Source organism: Brachypodium distachyon, chromosome 3, assembly GCF_000005505.3.
Source record: "Brachypodium distachyon strain Bd21 chromosome 3, Brachypodium_distachyon_v3.0, whole genome shotgun sequence".
NCBI lineage: Eukaryota > Viridiplantae > Streptophyta > Magnoliopsida > Poales > Poaceae > Brachypodium > Brachypodium distachyon.
In genome coordinates this window covers 1,360,224-1,379,499 of record NC_016133.3, presented here as the reverse complement: position 1 = coordinate 1,379,499, position 19,276 = coordinate 1,360,224, and the positions used below count along the sequence as shown (strand labels likewise).

Here is a 19,276-nt window from a genome sequence, read left to right as displayed (position 1 = left end):
CAACTCATTCTGTGACCAATCGTCGTCTTCTTCTTCGGATTAAGGATAGGAATTAAGTATGACTTTCTCCTTCTAGCTCCTGGTTTTCCTCCTCGACGGATCGAGGTGTTCTGGTACAAGTCACCTGATGTCGACATCTTGCCGCGCGACAGATGATTTCTGGAGATGACAAGAGAGATGGCATGGCGAAACTTGGTTGTGTTTGGAGAGAGTTCAAAGTGAACACGAACAGATTCGACCGCAAAAGGTGCATACTTGCCAAAAACCAAACCTAATGAGACCACAAGATTAGTTCTAACATTGATGAACCCAAGGCCACCGCCGTCGTTCTTGATCTCCTGTGGACGCCCATCAGACATGGCTGCTTGGGACCACGTCCCATATGATGAGGCCCATGACAAAGACACTCACTCCACAAAGATGGAGCCCGCATGGCCATGCCCACCACAGTTAACTGTGAGGGAAACGGATTCTTTGACGGAGGCCTAGATTTTTTTTCCCTGTTTTGTTCTTTCTTTCCCATCTCTCTCTTGATTCAAATTATGATGTAAACCACATCTTTTTGGGTGAAATTAATGTTTACCTAGTTTTATTAGCATTCATGATGAGTAATGTGGTTAAATTCACACTTTAATGTAAAAATATATATTTCATTTACTATATCTTTTACATAGTAATAAAATAAAATAAAACTTAAGTTTTCAAAAAATAATATTTTTGGCATGGTGGCATGCTTAGCTTGACATAAAAAGGAGAAGTCAATAAACAAAATAAAAATGGTACGTACTCCACGAAATGCATGATTTTAGAAGTAAATTACCTCCAAATTTGAATCCCGAACCAAACTTTTTTTCTAAAAATTTTCCCCATTTTGAGTTGAATTTTTACTATGGTTTGTAAATAATGAAGAGTATGAAATAAGATCACCACCTTTTATATGTAAAAATATTTACTTATCATTTTCTAGAGTTGTTTAATAAGAAAATGAAATAATACAAAACATTATCCGAAATTAAAAAGTTTTGACATGGCGTCATTTTGTGGGTATAAAAGTTTTGGACAAAAAGTACAAGTTCATTTAAAATTATTCATGCTTGACAAATTGCACTATCTTGGAAGAAGTTCCGAACTTAGCATTCAAACCTCCAAATTTTAGTCCTGGACAAAGATTTGTAATACTTTGAGCAATGTTTTAGTTGAAATTTTTACCATGGTTTCATTTAGCATTAATGATGATTAACGTGAACCAAAATCACCACTTATATGTAAAAATACTTATTTATCATTTTTTATATGGAAAGACTAAGGAAAACTCCTATAATATAATTTTGAGCACCAGAAAAAGCCCATGAATAAAGGCTTTGTCGTGTGCCCAAAAAAAGGTGCACGACAAAGAGCCTTTGCCTCGCTAAACAATAAGCCGAGGCCTCTTTGCCGCAGGCCACGAGAAAAGGCCGACGTCAAAGCCTTTGTCGTAGGGCTTTGTTGTGTGTTCCTGACACACGGCAAATCCGGTTTCGAAACCACGTGACACTAATTAATAGGTGTTTATGAAATCTACAATTTTTCACATGAGGTAATTAGTGGCAAATTTTTTGTACTCGCCACTAAAAGAATGGTATCCGAGAGTTTTGGGTTTCTGGAACCAAGCATTAGTGGCAGGTTTTGAGGAAATTACCGTTTTTGGAATTCTTTTTTTTGGGTTCCTAGAACCGAGCATTTGTGGCGATTTTTCCGGACACACCAATAATGAAGGATTATTAGTGGCGAGCTCCCAATACTCGCCACGAACGTCTGTCATCCCATATCCAGTTCTGTGCTAGTGTTCTCCCGTGGTGATGATTAGACTCTAGCAAAAAAAATTAGACTCTTATACACAAGATTTGTTAATGAGAGAAGGTTTTTGTACTCCCGAGCATATATACTGTGCCACAAATCATTGCCGTCCATGCGCATTCCTGGGGAACGTTCGATTGTCAGCAGATCTGAGTGGCGAGTGTGGAGCTAACGGAGGAAAGTGAGATCGTCGTTAACAGCTTACTGTGGGATTCACAGTTCCTTCTGACGAGAGTACCGTAGTTTTTCTGATCTCAAAACAACATGTCATGTGTTGAAAAAGTGATCTGAATCCGTTATCAACTCTGTTAGACGTAGCAGGATAGGTTTGAACTTTGTGTTGGTATAAGAGTTAGAACTCGTTTTTCTTGTCCTATTAGGACTCATGTTTATTGGCCGTTATATATACCCTCATGTAGTCACACCTAAAGACGGCATATCGTCTCGTGCTTGTAATACTCAACATAATGAAGTTGCGTCTTCGTGTGTCCGTGGTTTTTCCCGTAAGGGTTTCTACGTTAAAATTCGTGTCTCTCGTTTTCTAGTTTAATCTCTATTTTCGTAACAAATGGTATCAAGCCACGTTCTTGATATTAAATTTACGAGGCACCTTGGGGACTTCGTAAGAGCTCGTTCGGCCGAGTTCCCAAGCCGACGGGAAATCAATCCCGTTCCGCTGCTATCGCCGAATCGAAGACTGGCCGATTTGGTCTTCTACTCGGTTTCGTGTACGCGGCCGGATCGGACAGAGCTGCAGCAGCAAGCGGCCGAAGAAATAAAGCAGCAGGCGTAGTAGTGCCATCAGCGAAGCAAGCTATCGCGAGAGGCGGAGCACGAGGAGACCATCAGACGGGTGCGAGTTCCAAGGCTGCAGCACATGAAGATCAACTTTTTGATCTAAATTGTTTTGTCGTTTTGTCCACACGAAAGTCTACCAGATGCTATTAATTCAGTTTTTGCTGGCAATTAATTCAATCAATGATTGTTTCCGGATTGTACTATTTTGTGCACACAGTTTAATCTACTCATGGCATCCATGAAGTATGATCTTCCGCTGCTGGATCGTGACACAAGGTTTTCCCTATCGCAAGTCAAGATGCGGGCATTATTGGCGCAACCCAATTATGATGATGCATTGGATGGATTTGCGAAAAAGAAATCTGCTGATTGGACTGATGAGGAGAAGAGAAAGGATCGCAAAGCTCTGTCCCAAATTTAATTTCATCTACACAACAATATTTTGCAAGAAGTCTTGACTGAGAAGACAGCCGCCGCTTTATGGTTAAATCTGGAAAAGATATGCATGTCAAAAGATCTTACCAGTAAAATGCATCTGAAGCAAAAGTTTCTCCACCGACTGCAAGAAGGAAGTAATGTGTTGAATCACATCACTGAGTTTAAGGAGATTATATTTGACCTAGCGGCAATGGAAGTTAAGTATGATGAAGAAGATATGGGTTTAATACTCCTATGTTCACTGCCAAGTTCTTATACCAATTTTAAAGATATCATATTATACAGTCGTGATACTCTCACGCTTAATGAGGTTTACGAAGCTTTGCACTCCAAGGAGAAGATGAAACATATGGTGTCTCACGTTGGTTCAAGTTCGTCCCATGGTGAGGGATTATCTGTTCATGGCAGGACAAATGAGAGGAGCTCAAATAATAGAAATAGAGGTAAAAGTTCAAACGGCTACAGAGGCCGGTCAAAATCCAGAGGTAAGACAAGTCTTGCAAATATTGCAAGAAAGATGGGCATGAAATCTCCAAGTGTTACAAGTTGCAAAACGAGAAAGTGAATGGCAAATTCAAACAGAAGGATCAACAAGAGGATGATGCCCGAGCCACCGTTGTTAGCAAAAAGATTTTGATGGTGATGTTCTCGTTGTCGTTACCGGTGATTCCAAAATGCGAGATGTTTGGGTTCTTGATACGGCATGTACTTTCCACATGACTCCGCACCGGGAGTGGTTTGCAACATATGAAGCTATGCCAAATGGTTCTGTGTTGATGGACGATGATTCTCCATGCGAGATTGCAGGCATTGGCACCGTTCAAATCAAGATGTTTGATGGCACTATCAGAACTTTATCGGATGTTCGCCACATTCCGAGTTTGAAGAAAATCTTATCTTTTTTAGAGCTCTTGATAATAAAGGGTACAAGTATTCAGGTGGAAATGGGATCGTCAAGGTCACAAAAGATTCTCTTGTTGTGATGAAAGGTGATATGAAGTTCTCTTGTTGTGATGAAAGGTGATATGAAGGCTGCAAACTTTTACCACCTTCGAGGTACGACAATTACTGGTAATGCTGATATGATGACAAAACCAGTTTCTGCCAATAAGTTTGAGCTTTGCTCAGGCTTAGTTGGTGTTACTCGCTAGTCCTATGGACATTGACGCGCAAGGTGTCTATGCTCATTTGTTGGAGGTGTTTACTTTCTTTGACTACTGGAGAGGATTCAGCCCAAGGTGGAGGTTGTTGAAAAAGTGATCCGAATCCGTTACCAACTCCGCTAGATGTAGCAGGATAGGTTTCGGCTTTGTGTTGGTACAGGAGTTGAACTCGTTTTTCTTGTCCTTTTAAGACTCATGTTTATTGCCCGTTATATATACCCATGTAGTTACACCTAAAGACGGCATGTCGTCTCGTGCTTGTAATACTCAACATAGTGAAGTTGCTCCTTCGTGCGTGGTTTTTATGTAAGGATCACCAGTGAAGAATTATAAATCATTTGAACTGGACAAAAACTAAAGTCATCAAACTCATGGCAGAAATCTAATAATTTAAATTCTAAAGGCGTTTACGATTAAAACTGCACATATGTATTCTAACCAATTTGATGGACTATACACTTCAACACGTCTATTCACACGACCACAATGAATACACAGAAAAATCCCAAAACTAAATAATACATTACTGTGTGTATGAATTTCAATAGTCAAGGCTAAGAAATAATTATAATTGGTAAGTCAATGTATTTGCCTGCCAGTATAATAACAATGAGGTTGCAGTCATGACTTATTTTGTTGATAAAGCAAGTAGCTGCTGCCTGCAGGAATACCTAACACTATAACACATTTGGTTGAGTTGAGCCACCTTGATAGTATCATTAAGAATTAGTGTTTATATGAGAACTCGAGCAGTAATTAAATTCAACTGCACAAGAAAAAGGAAACAAGTGTTTTGGGAAATGCAAAGGAATTTCAGCAATGCATTGATACAGTCTCTATCAGTTGTAGCTGAAGTTCTGGCTTTTGGTTGTCAAAGAAAATTGGTGCAAAATTCTCAAAGCTTTGTATCTAGATCTAATAGGTAACAAGAACTCATATTAATTAAGAACCAACTTCCAAACTTTTCAAATACTTCATCACATGCGTTGTCACCTACTAATTAAGCAGAAAATTAAATGCAAGAAAACTAAGAGGATAAGGCAACATATATTACACCACATATAGTACCGGACATGAGTTTTTCAACAATAGGCCTGTACACATGTCTGAAAAACAAACGAGGATGTGAAAGAAAGAACAAATGGACTTACTAAAGAAATATCCATCTCATCTTACACATGCAGGCATAGCAAAGCAAAAGGTAACTCCTCTAGAACAACTATAGGAAATCTCAATTCGCTATCTAACAGCTTTATACAAAATTTTAAGCATGAACTCTAAAAGCAAACCAACAAGAGGCCGTAAAAGTAAATTTACCTATCAAATTGTACCACGAGAGATTTCATAACAAGAGAAGACATTAGAGTGAAATGCCATGAAAACCAAAACTTCCTAAAAGAAAATAAATTATTTGACAGAACAAGGAAAATAATACAACAATTCAAATGTTCAATACACACACCACCTTGAACTGGTCATGAATGTACCTGATCTCTCTTAAGTAGTTAATACTACACCCAACATTTTGCTTCTCTAATGCGCTTGTTGCCAAAGTCAGCAAAGGCAGACCTCTGGCCAGAGGAAAGATCAGGATCAACAGAACAATGGAAAAGCAAAGACAATAAGCTAATTGGTTTTCCAATCTTCAATAGCAATAATGCCACTCTACCAGGAAACAGGGAAAAAAAAGTCTAAATAAATAAACAAACTTCTTCTCTTTTACTACTAAAAGTTAATAGGCAGTATAAGAGATGTTGCATTTCAGAAGCTAATGATAATAACATGCAGCATACGAGAGATGTCATTTTGCAATAGAGAACTTGGTTAAGGAGAGAAAATTAAGAAACCGGTTAGAAGAGCTTGATAACTTTAAGTCCCAAGACATACTCTTTCCTGATATTAGTTATATAGATTATAAAAGCAATAGAGCAGATATAGATAAAAGAAACCCTTCCTAAAAGGCAAAACCAAAACAATTTAGACAAGCATAATGAAAATGTACGTACATCTGGAACAAAGACATGAGCTCCTCGGTCGCATAGCCATGATTGATATTTCAGCAAAACAAGACAACCTGATTGCCGGTATATCTCTGCTGAATTGAAGCGAGATCTGAGACTACAAATTATGCTTTGATTCAACTTAAAACCACATTAGCACAATTGATGTCAATTAGGCATTAGATAATGCTATCATAGTCAGTTTATTTTAAAACATACGGGCATATTTGTAGTCTTTACTACTAAAAGTTAATAGGCAGGCAGTTGAGCGAGAGCCTTAGAAGGAAGGCTAGTAAAAATATCTGGAGAAAAAGAAAGAAGCAATTGGCAACAACATGCAGCAAGAGACGCGCCCCTTGCTAACCAGACAGGCCCAAACAACTAAAGGGCTAGTACAACGATTGCTGCACAGCCAATCTGGGCACCGAGCATGCTACATTTCTACAAATAGACAAGTTTTCAGCAATGTAACCTTCAATAGACCACAACAGCTAGCAATATTAATTCAATAGGCCAGGAGAGCTAACAGCACAATGTACCTGCAAAAAATTGCAGCCCCATGGTTCCAGTTTTGGTGATTTAGGAAGGAAAAAAACACAGAGATCGATTCACAGGTCACAGCAGCCGCAGAGCTCAAATTCTTGATTCAATCCTTTGCGAACTGCACTGCAGAGATCAAATTAACAACAAAAAGGTTGGTTTCAGTGGGGATTTGAGGTTTAGAGCCTAGAGGGGATTCACGCACGGACCCGAAGAGAGCCATGGCACGGGCCGGGAAAAGAGCATGGAAGAGAGAGGCGGTAGGGAGGAGGATGGCCTGAGAGCACCGACCTGCGCGCGTGGCGCACTTTGAAACGGTGGCACAATCTACTGGACGATGAGCCGCAGGACCCCCTCTGTTCCCTCCCTCACCAGAGCGGACAGCCCGGGATCTGGTCGGAGGAGGACAGCTTGGCGCGCGCAGAGATAGGAGTGCAGAGGGTAGGGGGAGCACGCAGCTGGCGACGAACGACGGCGGAGCTCGGGAGGCGGGAGAGGCTCGGGAGAGAGCAGTGGGGGCGGTGGCGGAGAGAGGTTGAACCGTTGAACCTGGGCGAGGGGCGGTGACGGCAGCGCTCTAAAAAGTCACAAAAATTTCGAAATAAATTGAGTGTATATCTTGTCACAAAGTTTCAAATCCAAATTCATTCATATGCATAGAGAAAAAAAAGACAAATGCAGACATGAATAGTGTCGGAAATTTTGTCTTTTGTGTTTTTGTCTTTTTGCGATCTACTCACATCTTGAATTTGTCTTTTTTGTTTCTCTGTGCATATAATGAATTTTGATTTGAACTTTCTGACATGGTAGACACATATCTTATGAATCTACTCAATTTATTTTAAAAAAATTGAAAACTTTTTAGGAGTGCTACCGTGCTCGTTGGGAACCGGTAGCACCCTAAAGATGGGAGCACTGGATATCTTCTCGTGATACTTCGTTGTGACCTAAGTTACCCGTGCGGACACACACGACTTGACGGTGGCAAGACGCCGTAATTCCCCCCGGTGAACAGTGTGGGGCGACGTGGCCCTTGCGGTTGCTCTCCGAGGTAGCTCTGGTTTAATGTTTTAGATTGTGAATCATACAAGGTCCATATTTCTCATAATTACATTTGTTCTTGAATTGCATTAAATGCCCCCTCTGCTGAATTTCTGGCTCGTCACTGCTCTCACTGTTAGCCGGTGTACAAGTCTACAGCATCTTCTTCCTTGCTTTCATGCCTAGTTTTGAAAACCGGTGATCGAACCGGCGAGGCTCTCGGTTCAGGTTTTTCCGATCGACCCGCCGGTTCGCCCGGTTGAACGGTCAGGTTTTTTAAAATATAAAAAAATATTTTTAACTAAATACTGGAAAAAGATAAAAATATGCTGCCAGTATGAATAATAGTGCACACAATAATTTACTTGTCTCATTATTCTCATGCATAAGATCGAGGGAAAACAAACAGGCACATAGCCACATAGTCAAGAACAGCAGATAAACTCAAAGCATGGGGCAAGGTCAGGAATTCAGAACGAGATTGTTGTTAGTAGTAGTACTTTGCAGCATCCATCTCTGTGTCATACAGGCCAACGTACACGAACCTGCAAGGACCGACCATGAGATGAATCATCAAGCCACGGCGGAACAAGCTAAATCACATTCCGAGCTCAAATGAACACGTCCGGTTCACCAGTTTTCACCAAAACCGCCCGGTTCACCCGGTTTTCTCCGGTCCGGTGGCCCGCTCCGGTTCCGGTTTTTTCCGGTCAGATCGTCGGTCCGGTCCGGTTTTCAAAACTAGGCTTTCAGGTATATTCACTTGAATCTCCACCATGGGGTGACTCACTACACAAGCCAAGTTCTTCTTCTTTTTTGAGAGAGAGAGATAGAGAGATTTGGTTACCTGAATTGACCTCATTCATGATTATAAAAACATTGTCACGTCAGTTGGAAGTTCACTGTCACCATGCCTTGACTACAGCTCTGCTACAACCTTAAAATTCATTGTCCACGAACAAGTCCGGTGTAGGCGGGCAAAAATCTTAAGAGTTCCCAGAACATCAGCGATCTTCTCAGTTGGCTTGGGTCACACAGAGGGCGAACAGGGAGCGTTTTCATTTCTCTCTACACAACCAGAAGTCATAAAAATTGGGGGGAATGGAGTGCACGATCTTAGATTTAGGGAGGCAGAAAACAATTCCGGAGAGCAATCAACTCACGATCCTAATGTACAGAGGCGCAGGAGGCCTAATCTACGAGGCTACATTGAGATCCTTGAAGTACTCGTGCTCAAGGGCGGCTCGGGCATTGATTCTTCTGCTTGGATCTAAACAAAGCATTTTCTGCATCAGGCCGATGAGAGAAGTCAACCAAGTTGCTAATGCACATCAGTAGAATCATATATTAACGCCAGCGTAAAGGTACAAAAGAAACAATGTCACCAAGAGCATATCTACTTCAGTGGCATTATGTGGTATTATGACCATGAGCATACATCATCATATAAAATGAAGCATAAAAAAGCCCTAACTTCGTATGCAGCTGAATCATGGAAATTTGCAATATCTACTCAAAGGGGTCCTTATACCTAGCGCTAGCAACCTGTAGATAAAATTACCAGAGTGCACCCAAAGTAATATTGAGATAGCAAATATGCACCTGTGATCCATAAATGTGTTTAAAATATGACAAATTTCAATTTGTAATACAACTGAGTTTTTTGGGATTGGTTGCCTGATAATATGTAACATGGCAAATACGACTTAGAACGCTGCCATATAATCCAAGACTGCAACAGCAGGATAATCAAAATGCAATAAGAGATAATTCCTTGCTTAACCCTCACAAAGGAAATATTATGTTATCTGGTCTAACCAAAATGAATGCCAACAGCAAGACAATCAGCAATAATGCATGGTTAATGGAAAAGGACAAGTTGTCTCGTCAAGGAAAAACATACAAAAATGTTGCATAGAGGAAACCAAAAGCATTTGTAGGCCAACTTACAGAGAGAAGATCAATTCCCAAAGGTTCAAGTGTTGGAACCACAGTTGCAAGATCCTACAGCAAACACCTCAGGTTAGAACCCAAAATCCAGTATCGGAATCACTATACTGTTGTAACTATGGACATGACAGGGTCAAAACTAGTTTGATAGCAACTAGGAGAAACCACGAAGTTTGATCAACTTCAAATTCTAACCCATTTTTCACAAGAATAAACAGAATAAATTCATGATTTACCAAAGACGGCCATCTGGGGAAAGCTGATTTGTAGTCCGGTAATGAAGCAACACCTGGCCAGGTTTCTTCATTTGGAGTGCCCATAATTCTATATGAACAAAGAAGACATAGCAGAATGTATAACCCAGATTAGGTGTTTGCCTGGATCCAGCTTAAAGACTGAACAAGGTTTGTAAGAGGAGACCTGAAAATCTTGAACAGTTCATCAATCTCAGAATCTCCAGGAAATAGAGGCTTCTGATTCACCATTTCAGCAAAAATACAACCAACTGACCACACGTCAACAGGGGTGGAATATTGCCTTGCACCAAGAAGAATTTCAGGTGCTCTGTACCATAGTGTCACCACCTAGTATACACCACATTTTGTTTAGATTTTGTCATTCGGGAGAGTAAAGTCAATTTCACAAGGTAGCACTGACAAGAGACTAGCAAAATCATCTACCGCTGATTCTATAAACAGTTGATAAAGGCAGGAGAGGAAATGGAGAACTGAACAGGCTTGATATGTACACACAACTGTAAGGACTGACTGATGGGAGACATGAACCTTGGGTTCACACAGTATAAGAAAAATATGCACATAAAACCTACTGAACTCATAAACTACAAAATGCATAGCAAACTTGTAATGCAGGAGGAATTGACATGGTTCAGCGGAACTAGTCAAAATTGGCTTTCGACACGTGGCATACAGGCACTTTAAATCACAATGTACTGGAGAATGCAGGAGGGGTTGGTAGCTTTCAGTGGAATTAGTCAAAATTGGCTTTCCTCAGCTGACATACAGACAATTTAAATCCCAATGTACCAGACAGGGCGACATTGTCTGGCTGTAAGACGTACCTCGTGGGTAAATGTCCGGACAGGAATGCCGAACGCCCTGGCCAACCCGAAGTCAGCGAGCTTCAGCGAATTGGTGCGGCGATCAATCAGCAGGTTCTGGGGCTTGAGATCCCTGTGGAGCACGCGGTGCGAGTGGCAGTAGGCGATGCCCCGCAGGATCTGGTACAGGAAGGACTGCAGATTGGGACGAACCAGCATTACGTTTCCACATGATCAACAGCAAGATGGACTCCGTAGGAGTGGAGCTGACTGACAGTGAACAGCAAGTGACAGCCAACAATCGAAGCGAAGCGAAGCGAAGCAAGTTGAATCAGTGACCTTGACAATGTGGTGGTTCTTGAAGTCCGGGGAGGAGTCCATGTGCTTCTTGAGGTCGAGGTCGAGGTACTCGAAGACGAGGTATATGCACTTGTCGTTGTGCACCACGTCCTGCAGCCTGAGCGTAGCACCCATTCAGTTCAGTTCAGTTCAGTCAGTAGCGACCTTAACCCAACGAAACCCAAGCGCTGACTGAGTGACAGGCGAAGAGAGGGAGAGGAATAGGTAACCTGACGATGTTCCGGTGCTGCATCTCCTTGAGGAGGGAGATCTCGCGGATGGCGGTGGAAGGGACGCCCTCGTCCTCCTGCTCCAGGCGGATCTTCTTGAGCGCGATGGTCTCGTTGGTGTAGCGGTCCTTGCCCTTGTACACCACCCCGTACGTCCCTTCCCCGATCTTCTCCACCTTCTCGTACTGCGCCACCCGCAGCGCGCACGCGGACATTACGGCCGGTTTCCCGGAGAAGAACAGAACAGAAGATAGGGGAAACAGAGAGAGAGAGAGAGACCGGGGCGATCGGAGGGCTCACCTGGTCCATGGCGGGGCGATCCAGGACGCCGCGGCGGCGGAGGACGGATCGGAGGTGAGCGGCGGCCTTGGATTGGCGGCGGCGGCGAGGAATGGGGGAGGGGAAGGGAATGGCGTGTGTGGTGGACTTGATGGTGGGTTGGGTTGTGGACCTTGTTCTTTCTCTCGTGGTGGTCTCCTTCGTCGTCACTTGAAAAAAAAAATTCATAAATATTTTTTGATTGCATTTTTAATTGCTAACCACCGAGGTGACGGCCTCAGCGAGAATCAAGAAGAAATGGTTCTTGCTAGTAAATGTTTTTTTTTGTCATGGATCGCCCATGCACGAATTTGAATTCTGGCTTACTCTTCTCCGTGGTACTCTCTTTTGAATTGTTACTGGCTAGTAGATACTAAATCACCCACACTTATTGTGTATCCGAGCAAGCACTATTAATTAACATTACAGATAGTGTTACATGTTATCTCAAGGGGACATTTGTATGGAAAATCTTGGCAGAGGACTAGAGATTTCTTGCTTGGTCTTTTCCTCGAGACGATTGTTTGGGTTTGCGTCATGTATGGATTTGTTTGTTTCTGTTTCTTCGGAAAAAAAAAGATTTGTTTTCTTTAGAAACACCGATACATGTATGCCACTATGTTCAGCTGCGGATTTTTTTTTCCACTCAAGTGGAAATCCGGGGCGAAAAAGTGGCACACACACCAACTCCACGGAAACTGAAGTAACTGACCACGACGAGCAAAGAAAGAGAAAGAAAGAAAAATAACCAGAGCGCTAATTGCCGCCGCGATCCGCTTTTGGAGGTTTAAGAGCGGGAACACACACCCCATCGCGCGGGCTAAATAATCGAACGGCGGGGCCCTTACAGCGGCCCGTCCGTGCGCCCGGTCCACCTGGGCCGCAGGCCCGCGGGCCGGCATCGCGGCCAACTGGACTCAGGTCCACGAGGACCGCGGGTTTGCTCGTTTTGCCTGATCCAGCTTTCACCCCTCAAAAAAAAAAAATGATCCAGCTTTTGCTTTGGCAAACGGGGCGCGGGAAACGGAGGCGTTTTCCGGACTATGCTTTGCTCGAAGAATGAAGAAAAGAATATAAAGCAGGTTAAATGAAACAACAAGTTGTAAATAATCACCACATGGCAAATGTGGTTAGCAATTAAAAATGCAATAAAAAACAAGTTGTAAATAATCGAAACATTCAATGTGCCTTCATCATGCGGAGCCGACCGGTGTCCACAAGATTCAGATATAGCAGCCCAAGCCATTATTGACCAACTGGGAATTGAGTAAATCTAATGCATACAGTTTCTAATAAGAGCAGTTCAGATCGCTCAACTTATGCAACATAACATGGAAGAACCGACCCAACAAGCCTCAGCCACTGGAATGTAATGTAAGCTCTAGAGACAACTGCAGGGTAAGCAATGCCATCAGTCAACTCGAAACAAATTTGCACTGCACATCACAGTTTTCATCAGACTTAAAACAGTAGAAACTAGCTTCAACATTCTGCCCATTGAGCTAAAAGCCTCCAAAGTTGAAGCGTTTTTCAGCATTATTACGCAAACCAAACATTAGAAACAGATAACAACAATGAATACTCGGTAGTGCAGTCAGCGGCATACTTCTACCACGATACACTAACAGTGGGCCTTCCCAGAGGGGGCTCATGGAGTACAAAAGCAGGAACATGTGGGTTGTACTTCTACGGTTCTACCTCATATATAGGCATACTTTTCAGAAATGTACGAGCTGGCAAGTCACCGACGAATCAAAATTTGATCACATCCATGCAGTTGAAACCTCAAGCAAAGGATCGTGCGTCATCTTATTAACTGATACATTCCTTCGGCCCAAAGTGGGCATTTTTTTTTAGTCTGCACAGCATCAAAAGCAGTACTTCCACCACTACTTTTAATGATAATAAAAGCTAAAATTGAAGTATTAAACATCTAGGGTTTGATGTGTTTGATTGAAGTATTAATCGGGCCAAAGCAGTAGTTTTTATGATGAATCTAGTCATGCCATTCTGATCCTGTGTTTGATGTGAAGTATTAAACATCTAGGGTGGCCAAAATTGAAGGAATTAGACTGCACACAGCATAGCTAGAAATAGTTTGAACCAGGAAAACTATATAAGTGGCTAATGGCCAATAAGATATTTATGCAAGTTAGGTTGATAATCAGTAACGTCGAGAACATGTTTAAGAAAACTGATTAACACTAGAATAACCATCCATAAAACTATAATAACTGCAAGCAAAGAGATAAATAGTAGCATAAGATCTAATGAAGGCATACTGAAGTATTGTGACAATCGTTAGTTCACTAGGTATCATAATGATCCAAAGTAAGAAGCAATGTGAAATGGTATAGCTATAGGTCTGTATAAATAAAGGAATTTTGAAACCAAATGCTAGGTATTGTTAATTGTCAATTACTTGAGTAGAGGGGACACCACACAAATCGTACTAGGACTTGACAGACCAATAACCACAGAATACTGAATTAAAGGCAGTGTTGCAAGGAGTAAAAGTAAAACAGAGATACATCCATGAAGCACAGTAAATGCCTAAATGGGAACTGGGAAAGTATTTCATTATAGTCCTCTATTAAAATTTGGTAATTGAGAAATGGTGGTAAAAAGGAAAGCAATAAATTATTGCAAGAGCAGTTCAGATACCTGAACTTACATGCAGAAGATATGCTTACCTGCTGAGCCAGTAGATCAAATAGCATTTCTAACCGTAAAGTCATCTTATGCACTGAGCAAAAGTTCAGCGCCTTCGTTTCCACCACCAATGGATGTTTCTGCAAGCATGACAAGTATTAAAAATACAGTGACATTCCAACGAAAACCCAAACAGAAAGGATGCATAAAAAAGATACTTAGATAAATTTGCCGTTGTAGTTCAAGAAAAGCAACTCTGTTTTGATATCACACTAGTACTAGATAAACAAAACAACACCTACTGTCGAACTTGCTGAAAATTCTCAACGAGCATATAGTCACAAATGTCTTAAAAATGAATAACTGACTCAGACTGTTAGTTGGTCAGAAGAGAGAAGATATCTAGGACTATTCTTAAGTTCTTAAGATTCTCCAACGTCAAATTGGAAAAAGAATAAATACACGCGCACTAATAAAATCCTAGCAACACAAGTGACCATGCCGACTGTCTTTAAATCAATCTAGCCTGAAAAAATCAAAATGAGCTCCAGTAATTAATTTCCCCAGTATAGATGAACTTGCAAATGCAGCAGAACAGTCCTTCAAGTGACAAAACAAACAATTATCCGTAAATTCCAATGCCAAGTGGTTCTCATGGATGTAAGGTTAGTAGCGAGATCTGCAGAGATAAGTAAAAATAACGAATGAAAAAAAAATACCAAGCGTTCCAAATGTAATTGTTGAGCTACCCATTTGAAAACTTAGTTTGTTCGAGCTAGTTTTTCATGTAGTCAACTTCCACTGTGATGTCTTATCTTGAGAAAAAACAGCACTGCAGCTATGCACCGACAGTACCATTATACAATCCTTGTGTATGAAGTATGAACTAACATGATTTTTTTGTTGTATCGTTAGTGTAAAAGCATGCTTACCTCCAGTATAGACACTTTCGAATGGATAATAGCTTTGAAAGATGCTGGATTCCCAAAGCTTCTTGAACTACAATGACTCAGTCTGGACCATGAAGAGACCGTCGATTGTCCACACGACCGCCACATTACTGTCCTCAGCAAAGCCAAGAATCTTTAGGGGCCCTCTCTTTCCCTCTGAATTCATGGGGAGTACCTTGTCCATTTCCATAGTTCGTCCCAGCACCCACGATGACGCAACACCACCACAATCGATCTTCCTCTTCCAGAATTGGGCGCTGAACCCTGACAAGAAGAGGCAACCAAGGCCACCATCCTCTGCTCGCATAATAGTGAAGTTGCCGTACCCCTTTACAAACACATCCACTGGCAACGGTATCACAACTAGGCTCTGCCTACCCAAATCAAACTTAAGGATGCCGTCTGAACTTTCAAAAAAGGACCAGTAAATGGAATCTCCAACCAGGACACCAGGAAGGGTCATACAAATCAAGTACGAAAGGCGGCTCCAAGAACCCTTGGGACTGGGTGGAAGAAGCGTTGAGACAAGATTACCCCACGCGCCGGTCTCCGACGAGTAAACGCAGGCAAGCACTCGTCTCAATTGTTTCTCGTCGTTGCCTACCAGGAGCACCTGAAAGTGGCGGGCGTCTCCGGCAGCCCGAAGCACCACCCCATGGATCTTTGACTTCTTCCTCTCGAACCCCGGGGGAACGTCGAGGTAGTGCCGGTCACCGCTGACAGGGTCCCACACCAGGAACTGGTCCCGCAACGGGAGGTAGATGAGCGCGAGGCCATGGCGGTATCCGAGGGTCCTGAACAGGTTGTCGTCCTCGTCAAAGTGCTAGCGGAAGCGGTCCTCCGGGATGCAGTTGGGAGGGTCCAGGGTGGGCAGGAAGTAGATGCCGTGGTAACTATCGGCGAAGAGGCCGAGGAGGGGAGGGTTGCTGTGGTGGTGGAGACGGAATCGGCGGGTGAAGCCGGGGTCTGAGACGAGGCGTCGCCAATGTTTGCAGACGAGGGCGGCACAAGGGAGGGAGGACGGCTGCGGGAGGAGGCGGAGGAGGATCTCCCTGAGCAGGTCGTCGTCGTCCAGCGGCCCCTCCGGTGCCACCGGCGAGCGGTGGCAGCAGCTAGGGCTGCTCGTCCTCTCTACAGTAGCCGGTGGAGTCGAGTCCGATATGGAACTGGAAGCACCTTGGAAACCTGCGACAAAAATAGAAAATCGAATTACTTCTTTTTTTACTCAGAATTACTACCATTTTTTTTATCAGAACGAATTACAAGTGATGAGTTTAGAATGGCTAAATTTTCATTGGTACTGGCAGGAGGTTAGTTTTTGATCTAGCGAGAGAGCATGGGCACGGTCGGCAATTCGTGAAGGGATTAGCGGAGGAGGTGGACATGCACAATCACTTACCCGCGGTTACGACGGCGACGAGGGCGGCGGTGGAGATGAGGATGACGCTTAAGAACATGTTGCGGCCGCGGTTGTGGTCGGTCACGACGAGGATACCACCCTCTCTGAGGGTTCGGGACAGGGGAGACGTCGGCGGGGGTGGAGGGGTGTTGAGGACTAGCCGGATCTGAGGATGGTGGCGACCAAACCCTAGAGAGAGAACAATTGGGAAGGGAGAGCGAGGAACGAAAGTCTATAGGAGAAGGAAATAGAGAATGACGCGTGCAGGGAGGGCAATTGGGAGCGTCTTCGATGGGTCGGGAGATTTAGCGGGGGCATTTGCGCCGTAATTTGAGTGAAAACCGTGGGGAAATTTTTTTCTAGGGCATGAAAGCGACGGGTGGAACGCTCCCTGGGCGAGAAGTTCGTCCGCTTTCGGCTTTGTAGGTCATAAAAAGAATTTTAATGGATCAAGTGTTACTTGTAGAAGAAGGCATTGCTAAAAGGAACTCTTAGAGAAGAGGAGAACTCATAATCCTCAGTATCGGCATCGATTGTGAATGTTTTTCTTTGTCGCGCTACTTATGTAAAATTTTGCGAATGTTAAAGCGAAGGCGGTTACTTACGGGCAATCCACATGCCAATATTTATTTGGCTTTGATTTACCCATCTCTGTCCTGATCATAAAATTATTCATCTTTTTCCTTTCTTTTGAGGGAACTTACTACCATGCATGATTACAAGTAAAGAGAGCAGGCTATGTCCCACAAGGCAGCGTGATAAGCATATATGCCATTATACTCAATAGGACGAAAAATATTGTAGACGACCATACAGAGTAGTTTCACACATTTTATTCCTTCAGAGGTTATAATTCATAAAATAACGCAATTTTTTTTATAACTGTTAGCTTTAGATGATATTTTTTTAGGGAAGCTTTAGATGATGGTTGTAATTGCTGAATTTCCTACTTTCTGTTGGTTAGATCTTTGGTTGATGTTTGCTTGTATCGCTGGAAACCGGCAGAACCTCGTTATGGCCTCTAATAAAGTTGTGCCTAAAAAGCCCCTTATCGTAAAAAGAATGCAAAGTTAGGCAACTCCTCCAAGCCTTCCGGCCTTCCCGATATCTCAAAGGCAAAAAAAAAAGAACACTGCAACCCATCCTGGTTGAACCGTCAGCTATTTATGCAGTAGCAAATATCACCAGGCAGACAAGTGCAAAGCTTCAACAAATAGGAGCTTCTTCCCAGCTCCCAGGTCAGACTCAGTGCAACTCAACACTCATTGTACGTAAAATGAACCACAAGGTAAGTATTAACCAATACAATGCTTCCATGAAAGTTGATGATGTCTATAAAAAATGGAGTACGTAGAAATCAGTAAATGAAGTTGTTGTTCTCGACAACAATTAGAGCAAGGGGTGCCAATTCTCGACGGCACAAGTGCGGGTATAAAAATAGGGCGTGTACGCCGGCCTTATAGCGAAGGTCGCCGTACATTTGGACAAGTTGACACGTCGATATTTTTTTAATAGATTCGGTCGACCCTGCGGGCACGACTTAATCATATGTTAGGAAAGTTTTCGAGGGGGTTGTTAGCCAAGTGCTTGGGCCGAGCGGATCTTTCCAAGACACCTTTGGCAAGAAATTTGTCGGGGCCGCCTCGTACTTGGACCGAACGCGTCTTTCCAAGTATCGAGGTTAGGATACCCTCGGAACTCTAACCCAACCCCTTCTCATTCGAGCCCGTGCTAACCAAGGTTAGCTCGGAGCCTCGAAACTAGAGTCCCCTAAAAAATTTCCTCGAGGCCGGTCAACTTTTAGTCGAGAGCGGCGCTCGAGAGCGAACCTTAGAGGGAGCACTCTAGCCTTCTCCCCTTGATTTTATTCAAGTTGAGTGTGAATGATACATGCCTCCATGGGGGTATTTATAGCTTAGGAGTCCATGACAAAAGACCATGGCTACCCTTAAGGGAGAGAGAAAAGTGGTGACAAAATGGTAAAAGTAGCTCCTTGGTCCATAACTTTTGTGTGCACCATGTGGAGGAAAGTGAGGGTTGGTCCATGGTCCACCATGGACCAAAAGCCTCATCCCCACAGCTTTATTGCCCCCTACCCTAGCTCATTCCACCTTTTCACCATGGCATGAGAGGTTTTACTTATTAACTTGTCTTTCTTTGGCATGTAGGATTGACTTCGCCACGTGGGCATCTTGACTTACGCTGGAAAATGTTGACTTAGTCGCCGTCACGTAAGATTTACGACCCGGCCCATATAAGGGTTTTATTTTACTACAATAGAAGTGATTTAATTGAACACGATCCAATTGCTTTCATGCCTTCCCAGACCCAGCATCTCAAAAAGAAAAGCATTGTCTGGTCCAGGTTGAATTCACAGTTATCTATACAGAAGCAAAAGTTCGTAAATCCATTTTTATGCTAACATGATTGCCTTGGCTTTGATTTACCTATGTACTCCGACAATAACCAAAAACATATTTGTCTTTCCTTTTGGGAGGAATAAGGGATACAGTTTAGTTCTTACAAGGAGCTGTAATTCATAAAGCAATCAAAATGTTAGGG

The 19,276-nt window shown here is 42.8% G+C and overlaps 1 protein-coding gene, 1 long non-coding RNA gene and 1 pseudogene across 3 annotated transcripts; all 3 read right to left on the bottom strand.

Moving 5' to 3' along the window:
• Positions 1-5,263: 5,263 nt before the first annotated feature.
• LOC112271475 lies at positions 5,264-7,403 on the bottom strand. The gene is made up of 2 exons (XR_002964471.1): positions 7,067-7,403; positions 5,264-6,901 (listed from the first exon to the last, which is right to left on the bottom strand). It is a non-coding gene; the product is annotated as an uncharacterized LOC112271475 (long non-coding RNA).
• Positions 7,404-8,659: 1,256 nt separating this feature from the next.
• Positions 8,660-11,855, bottom strand: LOC100829615 (cyclin-dependent kinase A-2). Of its 2 annotated transcripts, none has more exons than XM_003573646.4 (8): positions 11,696-11,855; positions 11,396-11,580; positions 11,166-11,283; positions 10,848-11,021; positions 10,187-10,350; positions 10,003-10,090; positions 9,767-9,820; positions 8,660-9,102 (listed from the first exon to the last, which is right to left on the bottom strand). In XM_003573646.4, the coding sequence occupies exons 1-8, from the start codon at positions 11,702-11,704 to the stop codon at positions 9,013-9,015; spliced, it is 882 nt and encodes a 293-aa protein (XP_003573694.1). In that variant the 5' UTR covers positions 11,705-11,855; the 3' UTR covers positions 8,660-9,012. The 2 variants fall into 2 exon arrangements, with proteins under 2 accessions (XP_003573694.1, XP_024318195.1); XM_024462427.1 differs by having other exon boundaries at positions 8,660-9,086.
• A 1,175-nt stretch (positions 11,856-13,030) lies between these two features.
• On the bottom strand, positions 13,031-17,363 carry LOC100822961 (annotated as a pseudogene).
• Between the last annotated feature and the right edge of the window lie 1,913 nt (positions 17,364-19,276).

Excerpts from the sequence above, each read along its gene's own strand:
- LOC100829615 (XM_003573646.4), bottom strand. Across the intron at positions 11,284-11,395 it reads CAGCACCGGAACATCGTCAG|GCTGCAGGACGTGGTGCACA; the intron begins GTTACCTATTCC and ends TGCTACGCTCAG. Across the intron at positions 10,091-10,186 it reads GAACTGTTCAAGATTTTCAG|AATTATGGGCACTCCAAATG; the intron begins GTCTCCTCTTAC and ends TTGTTCATATAG.